This window comes from Tenrec ecaudatus, chromosome 6 (genome assembly GCF_050624435.1).
Source record: "Tenrec ecaudatus isolate mTenEca1 chromosome 6, mTenEca1.hap1, whole genome shotgun sequence".
Taxonomy (NCBI): domain Eukaryota; kingdom Metazoa; phylum Chordata; class Mammalia; order Afrosoricida; family Tenrecidae; genus Tenrec; species Tenrec ecaudatus.
The window spans coordinates 24,487,063-24,502,237 of NC_134535.1; the positions used below are offsets into that span (position 1 = coordinate 24,487,063).

The window sequence follows — 15,175 nt, forward strand, 5'->3', positions numbered from 1 at the left end:
GCTACCTTAATACTAAACCTACAAATATATGCACATAGATCTATTTCCCCATCCTCATATATAAGTATATTTACCTATGTACATGTCTTTATCTAGACCTCTATAAATGCCCTTTGCCTCCCAGCTTTTTCTTCTATTTCCCTGATTTTTCTCCTGTCCCACTATCATGCTCAGTCCCCACCAGGGTTTCAGCAATTCCTCTTAGTTAAGTTACCCTTGATCATGCCCTACCAGGCCTCCCACACCCTCACCTCCGATTTGGATCACTTGTTGTTCACAAGGTTTTGTTTTAAAACACGGGAGGAAAGAAGAGGAAAAAAACACTCAGAGTCTAAACTCTGTTTTGGGAGAACTCAAGAATGTGCAAGGCCAAGGTGATTGGAGCAATTGGAAGTAGAGGCTTGCAGTAAGTGGCTCTGTCCATTTGGGTATTTAGATTGGCTGGGTGGGTTTACGTAGAAACTGTACTAGTGGCTAGGGGGGTAGAGTGAGGCTATGTGAGCTAAGAAGCCAGAGAGAGGTCTTGTAGTTTGGGAAGTAAAATAGGACTATTTGTAGCTGACTGTCCTGAAGTAATAGAATTGTAGTGGCCCAGATCAAAGAGATTCACATTGTTCCGGCGATGGCAGTCCTAGAGAGGGAAAGGGAAAGAGGGAGCAGTGTCAGGCACCTTCCAAGGATGGCAGGGGGTGCGGGTGGGGGGTTCACCAGATGGCCTAGGGAGAAGAGGGAGTATGAGTCCTCTCAGAGGACAGTCTGTTGTTCTGGATGTCCTGGGATGGTTTAATTGAGTGCTGACTCAGGATTGGGGTTGAGAGAGGGCTGGTGCTCAGGTCAGACAACAATTCGGCCAGGACAAGGAAGTTATTGGAGCTGTCCAAGGCTTGAGCATATCGCTCAAGTGCTAGCCAAAGGAACCACGCTAGCCAGTAGCGTGTACCAGCCAAGGGGCGCCTGCCAGTTGAAAGGCACTTACCAGCCAAGGGGCATTCACTAGCCAAGAGGTACTCACCAGCCAGAGTGTTTACCAACCAAGGGATGAAAAGGCTGCGAGGGCAATCGAGGCCAGGTGTATCTAGTGCACACCGGCTAGGAAGTTAAGAGGCCTCTCTCAAGTCTTCTATGAGATATAGCATCTAGGTCCAGGTGAGAGGAAGGGCTAGGTGTCTCCACATTCCTCTTTCCCTCTGCCATTCCCACCATCTCTGGAGCTCCCGGGTCCCAGGTCGCTTATCTATTGAGTTGTCCTCTGCAATTACTTCACCTCATTTTACCTTTCTTGATGCTTTCCTCCCAGTTTTTGGAGAGGGATTCACTTTCCAAGTTACCAGTTGAACTGGCACGCCATCCTGAACTGGAACTCGTGTAAATATATTTTACAACAAAAAATGCAGACAGTGTGCTCTTTTCTCACATTACTCACTTGCAATTTGTCCACTTTCCAACAATTCAAGTTCACTCATCAAAAATAACGTTTCATCCTAAGAACAAACGAACTAGATGGTGCCTGGTACCACTGCTCTGGAAAGAATCACAGTAGGTGGTCCTTTATAGAGTAGGGAGTAAATATGGAACAAAATGTGAAATCCTAAAAGGACCAGGTTTGCTGGTTTGTTAGAGACTTGGGAAACCATCAAGACTAAGGGCCTGCTCTTCTGGGGACAGTATGTAGAAGCATTCAAATGGTTCAGAGTCTGACCTACTGGTGTAGGCTGTCCTGCAATGCAGCCTCTACAAAGCTAGGCTGTCCCGAACCCCTGGCAATAGAATTGTTTATCTCTCTATAAAGAAGGTTGGTAAAGCACCAACATCTGCATGTGGTGTGTGCCCAGACAGACTTTGTGGGGTCGTGCTGTGAGATGTGAAGTTCCCATGAAGTTGTCCAAAACAAAGCAGCATGTCAGCAGGGCTTCTGGTGGTCCATGTGTGCTCAGTGTGGCTAAGACAGGATCAAGCTGCCTCCTTATTGAGGAGCAGAACATCTTTGTGAAAGTGTTGGAGGCACAAGGACAGGGTCAGAAAGCTACACAAATACAAAGGAAGCTTTTCTGAATCATAAACAAATCAAATGGGGAGAAAAACAGACTAAGGTCCTTAGTCACCTTTCAATCCCGAACTCATCCTCAAAAAACAACAGGCCAATAATGTGCCCAATTAACACCAGGAAGGAACTCACTCCTTAGAACAGTGGTTCTCAACCTTCCTATTGCCGAGCCCCTTTCCTGTAGTTCCTCCTGTTGTAGTGAACCCCAACGATAAAGTTACCTTCGTTGCTACTTCATAACTGTAATTTTGCTACTGTTATGAATCAGGCAACCCCTGTGAAAGGGTCGGTCAATGCTCCCAGAGGGGTCGCGACCCACAGGTTGAGAACTACTGCTTAGAGTAACCTAAAGGTGCTTTAAAAAGGGCAATATTCACCCAAGATCAAAGTTCAGAAGGCAGGAAGGGTTTGGAAAGAAGGACGGAGAAAAATGGTAAGCACAAGGAGGAAGTGGGAAGAGTGTAATTTATTACAAGATGCAGATTGCAATTGATATCAGAAGAAAACGTGTATATGAATTATTGAGTGGAAAACTAATTTTCTCTGTAAACTTCCGCTCAAATCACAATAAAAGGTCATTGATTTAGTTGGTTAGTTTAGAAATTAAGCACAACTCCCACGTGTCAGCTCAGGAGGCATGGCGGTGTTGCGCATTAGGCTGCTAACCACAAGGCCGGCAGTTTCTCAACGGCTGCTCCTTGGGAGGAAGATGAAGTTGTCTGCTCCCACAAAGATCTGTAGTTTCAGAAACCCCAAGAGACAGTTCTACTCTGCTTTATGGGGTCACGATGGGCCAGAATCAACTCGATAACAATGGGTGGTAGATCAAGGAGCCCTGTGAGAACAGTGGTTAAACCCTTGGCTGCAATTGGAAAGGTTGGTAGTATGAATCCAACCCACCACTCTGTGGGAGAAAAATGTGGAAATCCCCAGAGGAAACCCACTGAGGCAGTTCTCTCTCCCATAAGGTCACTGTAATTCCATACAGGCTCAATAGCAATGGGATTTTTTAAGTGTTAGGATCACCTTCAGTTTGTCAGCTTGCCCTACTCTGATTATTAAAGTGTTAGTCTGGTGCTAGATGCTATTCCATCCATTTTTCAAATGCCATCAGAGTCACCTGTGGTGATTTTGTTGGAGTTTCCAGCCAAAGACAAAGTAGGAAGAAAGGTCTGAAAATTATCCAATGAAAACCATCAAGGATAACTGAGAAGTAGCAAGAACTCTGTCAGGTAATGGTATTATAAAGACGAAAAGACAGCAATTCACTTCCTTCAAGAACCTTAATATCTAACAACTCACCAGAGATTATTTGATTCAACTGGATGCCTTCTACATAACAGATGATTTTGTAGGCACAGGGAACAATCAAAGATTCTTATGGGGACACAGAGGCCATAAAAGCCCATTATCTAGTAGCATTGAATGCTGGAGAACACAAAAAGCTGGATCAAGAGAAGGAGAGAGATAGGACAGCTATCAACTTTAATCTGAGCAATCTGGGAAAGCTACTTCGAACAGAGACTCGGAGTGGAGGAGCATTCAAATGTCTGGGCCAGGAAAGTTACAAACAGAGAGAACAGCTAATCGAAAAGTCCTGACATGGCACAGTGTGTGAGGGGAAGAGCAAGGAGGTTTCTGTGTGGCTGGAGCCCTGAGAGCACAGAGGACAGGGTGTGTGTGCATAGGAGGGGTGGAGCCAGGATAAGGGCTCTGAAAGTTATTCTAACCATGATGGGAAGCCCTGGTGAGCTGAGAGCAGGAAATTTGTATGATGCTGATTGCCATTTTTATTGTATTTTTTAATAAAATTTTATTGGGAGTTCTTACAGCTCTAATTACAGCCCATACATCAATTGTATCAAGCATATGTACTTGTACATATATTTGCCATATTTAAAGGACATTGACAAAAGACTGCTTGGAATCAGGCAGACTCTTAAGACATTCTTTCAGCAGTTGGTCAAGAAACAGTGGTGGCTTGAACCAGAGTGGCAGTAACACAGAACAGTTAAAAAAAAAAATGGCAACCGAATTCGGGAAGTTTCTGAGAGAGTCCCTCCCTGTTAGGACTATAGCTACTATTGCAAAAAACAAAAGTAACTCACAGTTTCTCATTTATATTGTGCAAGGCACATCTTACTGAGTCTTCACAACAACACTCTAAGGAAGAAACATATTGCTGAATATGGAAGCCTAAGATTCAATGCAATCAATAAATTAAAGTCTGTTTAGGGAGGTTTCGTTGTTATGGAGACACAGCTGGCTCTCCAGAAATGGTCCTCACAGCTGAGGTGGTAGCACAGGCTGAAACAGGACGATGCGTGGGCCAAAGCTAAAGTCCTGGGCCAAAGCACAAGTTGAAGCAGGCCTGGATCCACCTCTCCCAGCTGGATTTACTTATTCCAGGTAAATGAGAAGAACAAGATCATGAACACAAAATATATCAAAAATGGTGTTATAATGAAGCATAACTATTATTTCAGAAGTCCAGCACCTGGTTGACCCAACTATAGAGAGAATATGAAGTGACTCCCCCAGATCTCTTGTTGTCTATAATTCTATTGTAGAAAGGTTTTTTGTTTGGGTTTTAATACATATTGGCAATCTGTTACTGGAGGGTGGTGGGGATATTAGTTTAAGCAAGAAATCAGAACAAGTACATGGGTACTCCCTAACACACATTCTAACTTAAAGCAGGTAAACATGCATTATTTACTGGCTCTCCCATTGGTGTGGAACCAAAGCCATTAGACGACCACAAATCCACTCATGACTTCCTGGTATATCAGCAATGTCCACTTTGAATTGTTTCAGTCTCCCTTGTAGTTTCTTTAAAATTCTTAATAAATGTAACATATTTGAAGCAACTTGGTTGCAGAACCTTCCTAAAATTTCTAATATGTTTTCCCAAATCAGTATCATTGTCAAGGAGCCCTGGTGATGTGCTCTGAACTGCTAAGCACAAGGTCAGCTGTTCAAGCCCACGAGTGGCTAACTCTATGGGAGAAAGATCAGGCAGCCTGCTCTAACACATCAGCGGTTCTCAACCTGGGGGTCGTTCCCCCTTTGCGGGGTGGAATGACCCTTTCACAGAGGTCGCCTGATTCATAACAGTAGCAGAATTACAGTTATGAAGTAGCAATAAAACTAATTTTAGGTTGGGTGGGTCACCCCAACATGAGGAACTGTATGAAAGGGTCTTGGCATTAGGAAGGTTGAGAACCACTGGTCTACCTCTTCAGAAACCCCATGGATGGAATGGGCTCATTGGCAGTTTGGAGGAACTTGGAGCATACTGCCACGTCTTTCTCCCATGGAGCTTCTGGTGGAATTAAACCACCCACCTTTCAGTTAGTAGCCTGTATCAGCAGGACTCCCTGATACTAATAGCAAATGCTTATATGGGAATGATTGTGTTCTTAGACCAGGTATCAATGAGTTCTAGTGGGTTCAAACATTAATCCGTGAAGCAGATGCTACTAGTAACCCAGAGAGAGGTCAGTTAACTTGTCCAAAGGCCTACCACTGGGGCACATAATAGAGTTGTATTCTAAAGCAGCCTGTCTGCTCCACTGACAATGAGTCCTCTTACAATGTGAGTCAAACTAAATACAAAGTGAAATTTCAAATCTTGTAAAATGTGAAGGATTTCATCAAGTCAGTAAAGGCAATGTCAGGGAACGGAACAAGAGTGCCCAGAGTCAATGCATCAGCAAGGGCACTGGCGGAATGCATCAGCAAGGGCAGAGAAAACTGACAGGTGTAATCAAACAGCCCCATCTTGTGTAACTGATTATATTCAACATTCAACCAATATTTACTGATCTCCAACAACGTGTTAGGCCAGTGGTTCTCAACCTTCCTCATGCCGCGACCCTTTAATACAGTTCCTCATGTTGTGGTGACCCCTCAACCATAAAATTAGTTTCGTTGCTACTTCATCACTGTCATTTTGCTACTGTTATGAATCGTCATGTAAATATCTGATATGCAGGATGTATTTTCATTGTTACAAACTGAACATAATTAAAGCATAGTGATTAATCACAAAACAATGTGTAATTATACGTTATAAAATATTTATTTCTAATTGCAAATATATGAAATTTTATCTTGAAGAACGGTGTAGCATGGGTAACAGTTTTCACACGGGGTACTCATATGTGGGTGTATCTGCATGTGGGCAGACCCACCTCGAGAAGAATAGAGGAGCGATGTCTCAGTTCCTAAGACCATCTGAAATATGTTTTCTGATTATCTTAGACGACCCCTGTGAAAGGGTTGTTCGACCCCCAAAGGGGTCTCGACCTACAGGTTGAGAACCACTGTACTAGGAACTGTGCTAGGCTCTAGGAAAACAGCCATCAATAGCAAAGCTCTATGCTCAGCTTATATTTATTCTGTGTAAGACAGACTGTAAACAAGATCACTATCCTTATACACACAGATAAAGAATGACCCTTGGGAAAATGGAAGTCATGAAACATCTTTTGAAAAATGAAGCTCTTTATAACATGTGTAGAAAGCCAAATGATGGAAAATTATTGGAAATGATAAGAATAATGTGATGGGATAACAACATGATGAACATAATTAATCTCACATGTGAAGTTTGTTGAACAGGTAAATAAAAACCTACTCCAATGATGAAGAGTTAGACCAACATTGACATTTTGTCAGTCATAGTGTTAACTCCACTTGCAGAAGGGTGTGCTCATCCTGGTTGACTAGAAAAACAAATCCAGAGACTCATCTGTGCATAAGAGAGAGCTTTACATCAAAGAACAATTGTATATTAAGAAAGCATCCCAGCCCAGTCCGATCAAGTCCATAAGTTTGATATTTGTCCATATGACTGATACTAGTCTATAAATTCTTCTTCAGACTTGTGCAACAAATGCAATGATGCTGAATGCAGGAAGATCACAGGCCTGTGAGTGAAAGTCTGTGGATCCAGTGGCCATGGAAGTATCTCCAGGGCTCTGGCTGCCATGAGCATGGCTCCATGTGGCTTGTCAACAGGAAGATGAAGCAGAGAGTGTGTCTTGTCACCAGAGAGGAAGAAGAAATTCCCAGAATCCTCATGAGAAACCATGCCCACAAAGAGGGATCAATCAGGCTGTGACGTGATTGACAGGTTAGACTCCAACCCTCCATTCTTTTATCAAGTTGACATAAAATTGTGTAACTACCACCAAGGGTCTGGATCATCTGGATTATTGGGTGGCCTGTTCTTCTGCCACAATTTTAGAGAGAAAAAAAATGTATAAGCTAACCTCAAAATACCTAACCATTGCTGCTGATTTCCACAACTGTGATCTTTAGAAAAACAGACTGACATACCTTTCTTTCATAGATAACTGACTGGTTACAACTGTGGTTTTAAACTGGCAGCCTTTCGACTGGCACCTAAGCATTTAACCACTAGGCCACCAACACTCCTTAAATACATTTAGGACTTTATATCTAAAGCAGAGACTTCCACAGCTTGGAAACAAAGGCCCAAATGCTGACCACTTTGCTTAAGACAAAAAGTTAACTGGAGAACTAGTGAGATGTTACTTTGAAATAGATAAAGAAAAAAGGGATGAATGTCGCAGACAAATCTCACTAGACTTCTGACTGGAAATGCTGTCCTCACTCCCAAGGATACAGAATCCAGAACATTACACAAATGGAGTTATTACCAGAACGGACAAAACGCCAATGCTGTCCAATTCAGCCTTGACTTGTATATTTTTACGTATGTACTACAATATTTCTGTAAGGTTATATCTGTTTCCAGCCCCACTGAAAAATGGAGACAACCTACAGTTTCAATTATGACCGAAATATTATGAATGTCCACTAAATCTGAGAGCAATTTCCTAAATTTTAGCTTTATTTTTGCAGTTATAGACCCAACTAAACCTCTTTTACTTGGTTAAGCATGAAATACTGACCTCCTTTTTGAAATGGCTTCCTACTAGGTGACCTGTTTTTCTGCCACCAATCACAGAGCAGGGATAATGGACAGAGAGAGAAACAATGAGGGGGACCAAAGAACACAGTTTGTCCAGCAAAAGCCATACCTGCATACAAAGTGGGTTCAGAGCTAATAGAAAGCAAAGCAGGGTTCAGAATAAAATGACGAGTAAAGGACCACACAGAGCTGTAAATACTAGTACACATAATCCTTACAACAGTTTACCAGAGGTTCTCAATCTGGGAGTCAAATGACCCTTTCACAGGGGTCATCTGATTAAGAACAATAGAAAAATTACAGTGCTGAAGTAGCAATGAAACTAATGTTGTGGTTGGGGGCTCACCACAACTTGAGGGGCTGTATTAAAGGGTCACGGCATTAGGAAGGTTGAGAACCACTGGTTTAAACAATCATCTATGGGTGGCTAATGAACATGCAAGCTGAAGAGATGTGGGAAGGAGAATGGGACTAGATCCACAAAGCTATATAGATTTGGGAAGAGGACATTGCTATCAAGCTACAAAAACTTCTCAGCCATTACCAAGCAACTTAAGAGAACATATTGCTGGGCCTGAGAGTTCAGAACCATATCCTTGGGGGACAAAGTCAACTGGCCCAACACAGTCCATAAAGAAAATGTCAACAGCCTTAAAAGCCTGTGAGCAACCATCTCAGGTGAAATTCTTGGTCTCTCCTTATCTAAAGCAAGGAAGAATGAAAATGAAAGATGCACAAAAGCGATGGACTACACCTGAGAACAGAACTAGATGGTGCCCTGCTACCACTGCCAATCACTCTGAAAGGAATCACATTAGAAGGTCTGGCTAGAGTTGGGGCGGGGAATGTAAACCAAAATTCAAACTAGTAAAAAAGACTAGGCCTCCTGGTTAGCTACAGACCAGTGAGACACCATGGCCCTTAGTCATCCTTCAGGTCCAGAAACGAACTCACCTCCATGGCTCAATATTCAGCCAAACAATAGATAGCTCTAGAAGGCAAACAATCCCCTAAGGAGGTATGCTAACCTTAGAATAATTAGCCATCTGAGAACAAGAGGGCAGCAGTTACCAAGGACAGAGTCCACACGTGTTAGGAATGGAAGCTTGAAATAAAACAGGGAGTCAGATTAGTGATGCTGTAATGTGGGGATTTCAATCAGCGAAATGGAACAAAATGCCCGTGAGCTATTGAATGGAAAAACTATCTGCTCTGTAAACATTCAACCAATTCACAGTAATAAGGGAGTGGGGTGAGTATTTAGGCATAAGTAGAGGTTGTGTCAAGAAACAATCATGTCACGATTTGATATTTTCATTCAATAAAGGTTTCTATAATTTTGTAGCAATAAAATGTTGTGTACCAACAATAAATGAGAATTTGATGGTAAAGGGCCACCAAATATTCTGGAAGCATGAGTTAATGGCCAAAAGCTTAAGGGATTTGGTCACAACGGAAATCCGAAGCACTACTGGTACATTTTAAATATGAGCGTGCTGGAGATTTGGAATGTGGCCCTATAAAAACCTAAACTAAGCCTTTGTAGTTTACTTTCGTATCACTTTTGTGAGTCATCAAACATTTGGATCTCTGCCAATCCCACAGATGCAAAGTGGCATCAGTGACATTTTCAATTGAATTTTTCTTCCTATTCACAAGGTGTGGCATCTTATCTCATCTTAGAGCCACTTATCTGTTTATCCAATACAGTAAGGAATAAAGAGGTCACAGGAAGAAAATGTCTGATAAGGACGATGAGTTCCAATGTCACAGGAGAGGGAGGCTCTCTTATGGGTGGGCTCTTGTCCACAGAGCTCAACTGTGCTGAAAACATCCTTACAACATCCTATTGCTGCTACCATGTAAAGAGGGGGCTCATTTTGAGAACCATCCCAATCAAGAAAGAGCCATCTAAGGGGCAAGTAATGGAAGAGTTAGGAAAATGAAAGATGCATTGAAACTATGGACCACTCAGACTGCAGCCTCCAGACCCTAAGACCGTAACGAGGAGACTATGACCCTTAATCACCCTTCAGGTCCAGAAATGAACTCACCTCCACAGCTCAATAAACAGGTCTAGAAGGGAAACATTGATCTATGGAAGTATACCCTCAAATTGAAAAAATAAAAACCTACAGCCCAGTCCATTCTGATTCAGAGTGGCCCTCCAGGACAGAGGAGGACTCCCGCTGGGTGTCAGGAGACTGAAATTCCTTAAAGGAGCAAAGAGCCTTATCGTGCTTCTGAGGAGAATGGCTAGTGGGTTTGAACCTCTGCTGTCTCACAGTTGGCAACCCAAATGGTTAACCCAATTGTACCACCAACTCTCCTGAAACACCAAAGGGAATACTATCGAGATTTCTCTAGAGGGGTCTGCCCTATGATGGGGCAAAGATCTGACACCAGGATACCAATAGCCACAGTGAGTGCTGTTTACTGAGTCCAAGGTTGGAAGTTCGAGTTAACCCAGAACTTCGAAAGCCTTGACAATCTCCTTCAGAAAGATCCGCTAGAGAAAACTCCCTAGGAACACAGGTCTGCTGTGACAGATGCAGGGTTGCTATGAGTCAGGGTTAGGTCCTTGGCCACTTGGTTGGTGACTGCTCAAGGAATGTTCATTCAACAAATATGTGAGAGTCTCCAAGGACCTTACATTCCAGTTTAAGAAGACAACTAATGGAACAAATAAGTAAATCACACTTGTATAGTGATTCTCACTGCCATCAATTCAATTCTGACTACATGCGACCCTATAGGATAGGCTAGAACTACCCCTGTGGATTTGAGACTGTACCTGGTTACAGAAGTAGAAAGTCCCATCTTTCTCCTGCCGAACAGGGGTTTCAAGCTGCCGACTGTGTGGATCATAGTCCACCACACCATCAGGGCTCTGCTACCCAGAGAGCAAATAACCCAGAAGTCCCACCCTCAATCAATGTGTTTATTTTGGGCTAATGGCTCCTGACAAGGAGCCAATCTCGTGCCTTCTTCTCGTGTAACTCTGCTATTCCTGAAGACTTCCTTACCACACTAAATCTGAATTTTGCCCTTGCTTGCAGTATTTTTAAGTTGAGTCTTTCCCAAGAAGTGTGTGAATTCATTTCCCCATTTCTGATTGCCTTCCATTTCAAGCTTATCTGGCAGTGAAGTGAGTCCCTTACAAAGTCCAACCCTACCTCTGAGAGCTTGGCCAATGAAGACCACATAACTTTACCCGGACCTTCAACTACTATTTTCTCAATAAGAAGTGCTGCAGAGAGCAACTCTTTGCACATACTTTGCACATGTTGTAAGAGACTAGTCCCCCGGAAATGGACATCGTGCTTGAGAATGCAGAAATCCCACGGCCATTGAGTTGATTCTTAGCAAACCTATGTAAGATTTTCTAGGCTGTAAATCTACGGTAACAGATAGCTTTGTCTTTCTCCTGCAAAGCAACTGGTAGGTTTGAAACACTGATTTGATGATTAGCAGTCAAGCATTTAAGCAGCGCATTGGTGGTTCGGTGGTAGAAATCTTGCCTGCCATTCGGGAGACCTGAGGTCAACAATTCCCAGCCCATACTGTCAACTGGTAAAGGGTTAGTGACTCTAGACTAAATGGACAGGCACAATGGGTCCAAAAATGACCAGTTGTGAGGCTGGGTAATGTTCTGTTCTTTTGTACAGAAGGTAGTGTGAGATGGAACAGACTTGAGAGCATCTAACAACGAAGCAATAGCAAAGTTATCTACCCTCTTTTAAAAAGAGGAGAAGCAAGACTTGTCACTTGGAACTGTTCTAGGGGAGAAAGATCCTTAAGTTTCAGTATATTTTATAGTGGCCCCTTGTTATTTGTTAACAGTTTTATTGGTATATAATTTACACATCATACAATCCAATAGTTCAATCATATTAAGGAATTGTTCGATCACCACTACCATCAATTTTAGAACATGCTCTTCTTTGTGCGCACTAAGCTCCCCATTTCCCCTACACCTCCCCTGCCATGCCCCCAAGAAACCATCAATCCAGCTGCTGTTTCTGTAGACCCACCCATCCTGGATTTCATACACTGAAAAATGTAAAATAAATAATAAAACCAATAACAGTACCAAAGTAAAACCATGGGGAACCTCAAGGAAAGGAAGGCAGAAAATGTCAAAGACTAGAACAAATTAAACGTCGGCCCAAAGAGAGATCAAATTATAAGGTGTTACATTGTAACCTCGCTGCATCGGCAGCAATCCACTTTCCACTGCACCACAGTAAGGTATTCACATCCCTGGTCTCTGATTGGAGGATCACTGGAGTCTTACGTCATGTCTATTTTCCCTTCTCTATGTCGATATTGGCCCACCTACTAAACCTTAGACAGAACAAAGATAAATCATCTGAATCGGAATGAGGGAGACCAGCAGCATGAGATCATAGTGACTCCCAAGGAAGTCTCAGTGGCCATGTGTGAAATTAGTGGTTATTGGTGGCTGATCAATTCACTACAGAAGCAAAGAAAGATCCGTGACTGAGATGCATGCACAATTTCAGTTTAGAAAAATGAACAGGTTTGGTTCTGGGGCCCTTAAACCACCAGCTACTTGCTGGTCAGGACATTACAATGATCGTGAGGCTCTAGCAACCCAATCTTCTTTCTGAAGTACCAAACAACACCAACAAAGCCCCTTGCCATTGAGTCCATGCCTATCCATAGAGTCCTTCTAGGATAGGTTAGAATGGCCCCTTCGGATTTCAGAGACTAAATCTTCACAGCAGCAGAGAGTCTCATCTTACTCCCAAGGAGGAGCTGGAGGATTCGAACTCCTGACCTTGTGGTTAGCAACCCAACTCATAACCCAATAGGCTCCTTAAGGGAGTAGTAATCTTATTTCAAAAACATTTAGCCTGAGGGCTAAACTTTTTAGGGTTAGAATGAGGTCAATGGAGGTTAAATTTAGGTCAAGACCCTAAATGGAGTTCAGGTTCACACTGTAAGCAGGGGCCATCCACCAACCAGGGGTTTTGTGATTTTAGCACTAACACAGAACTTAGATGTGCCAATGGGAAACCAAGTTCACATTTCTCCGGGGGCAAAAAAAACCCTCAAAACCAAACTCACTACCATCGGGTTTATTCCCACTCATAGCACCCGGATAGGGCGGGTTAAACTGCCCCTGTGCATTTCCAAGACTCCAAATCCTTGGTATTGTTGTTAGGTGCCTTCAAGTCAGTTCCAACCCACAGGAAGCCTGCCAGCAGAATGAAATACTGCCCCGATTCTGTACCATCCTCATAACAGTTCCTATGCTTGAGGCCATGGTTGTAGCCACAGGTTCAATCCATCTCTTTCAGGTTTCCGGTGTCAATCCATCTCCCTAGGTGTCACCTTCCCCCACCAACCATTACCGATGCAGTAGTTTCAGTTCACATAGATAAGACTTCTCTCACACACAGGTATGGGCCTGAGATGGAATCAACTCAACTTTGATAAGGCGTCATCCTTCGAATATTTAAGGAATGTGCCTAGAAAGAGGATCAGGACAGTCACGGAAGATGTGACCCTAGGAAAACGGAGGTCAAAACATACAAGAAGTGAAACTGCAAAATGGGGACACATGAAATGTCACCCGTGGTTGATAATTTGAGGACTCTGACTTGGAGCATGCAGTACCAAAGGGGAACTTGGGCAGCTCCACTCAGTAAGAGCCTCAACCCCACTCCCAAGGACCTGCATAAAGCATCATGTTCCCTATTTTGAGGGACAGAAAGACATGAGTTCCGGTAAGAGGAGTCCATTGTTAGGCGCATCATTTATTAGTCGCAACATCAGCATCACATCGATGACATTTTGTCACGTTTTAAATGTTTCCTTGCTTGAAAAAATGGGTCAAATATGCACTATGTGGACATGTTGATGAATCCTGGCAGTGCAGGGGGTTACAAGTTGGGCTGCGACTCACAGGGTCAGCAGTTCGAAACCACCACTGGGGCTGTAAAAAGGAGGCTTTCTGCTGTTACAGTTACAGTCTGTGAAACCCGCAGGGGCAGCTCTCCGTCCTGCAGAGTCACTGTGAGTGCAAACGATAGTCGTGTTTGGGGGGGCTGTTCACAGACATGTTGGGAAGAGAGTTGAAATACATGAGCCGCGTAGTGCTAAAATAGGCTAAGCATCACCAGCGGTCACCCAGCCAGAAGAAAGTTGAGGCAGGGTTTCCGTGAAGATCTGCAGCCTTAGAAAGCACTTGGAGTAGCCTGACCCTTTTCCAGTAGGGTTGCTTTGGGTCAGAATAAGTTGAGTTTGACGTTCGTGATAGTGACCAGCGACCGGAGGGGAGGGCTCGGTGCTCGCTCACCTGGACACCCCCATCCTCTCAGCACATGTAGGGTCTCCCAGCAACACGTCCAACTCCTTGCCAGACCCTCCCTCTTCCCCCAGAGCGCCCTCAGCTGCGTCAGGACCCTCTGCCTGGTCCTTGGGCCACTGCCGCCCACCCCGCCCCTTACCTGATATAGGGAAGGAAGGGGTTGACGTGCCTCGACAGCACGGCGACCACGTAGGAGATGATGAAGGCGGCGGACGACCAGGTCACCAGGAGGAAGGGGACGAAGGCCATGCCCCTCAAGAAGCCCAGCATCGCGCCGTGGTCACCGGGGGACGCGGGGGAAGCGCACGTGCGGGGCCGCCCGGCGGCAGGCTCGGAGGGACAGCAGCGGCCGGGCGGGCGGAGGGTTCGCGACGGTGGGCGCGGGCCGGGCCCGGAGGGAGGGCGGCGCGAACGAGCGGCGGGCCGGGGTGGGTGGGGCGCGGCGGCCCCGGCTGGTTGCGAAACCGGTGAAGTCACAAAGCAGCGCGCCCCGCCGACGGCCGCCAGGCCGGCTCCTTTCGCTTTTGGTTGGGACACCGCGGGGGTCGCGCGGGCGAGGGCTTGGCGGGAACGCCCGCCGGGCCACCCCACCCGCCGGGGCGGGCCGGACTCGCGAGAAATGGAGGAACTCCTCCGGGCCCGCCCCCGCTCCCCTCCCTCGGGGTTTCCGGGGTACGGCGCGGCGAACCCCGGGGGCCTCTGCTGCCCGCTCCGGCGGCCGGCGCGTCGTGGGGGACCCTGCGGCCACCGCACAGCGACATGCACCCCATCCCGCCACCCAGCGGCTGCCGCTGCTGCTGCAGCGCGCGGGACAGCGGGCCACCGG

At 45.0% G+C, this 15,175-nt stretch overlaps 1 protein-coding gene across 1 annotated transcript in view; it reads right to left on the reverse strand.

The window, feature by feature from the left end:
• Window positions 1-15,013, reverse strand: part of DRAM1 (DNA damage regulated autophagy modulator 1) — a 69,564-nt gene extending 54,551 nt beyond the window's left edge. The window contains exon 1 of the mRNA XM_075551097.1: window positions 14,489-15,013. Coding sequence (XP_075407212.1) covers window positions 14,489-14,619 — 131 coding nt within the window. The 5' untranslated portion in view covers window positions 14,620-15,013. The remainder of the gene's footprint in view (window positions 1-14,488) is intronic.
• Between the last annotated feature and the right edge of the window lie 162 nt (window positions 15,014-15,175).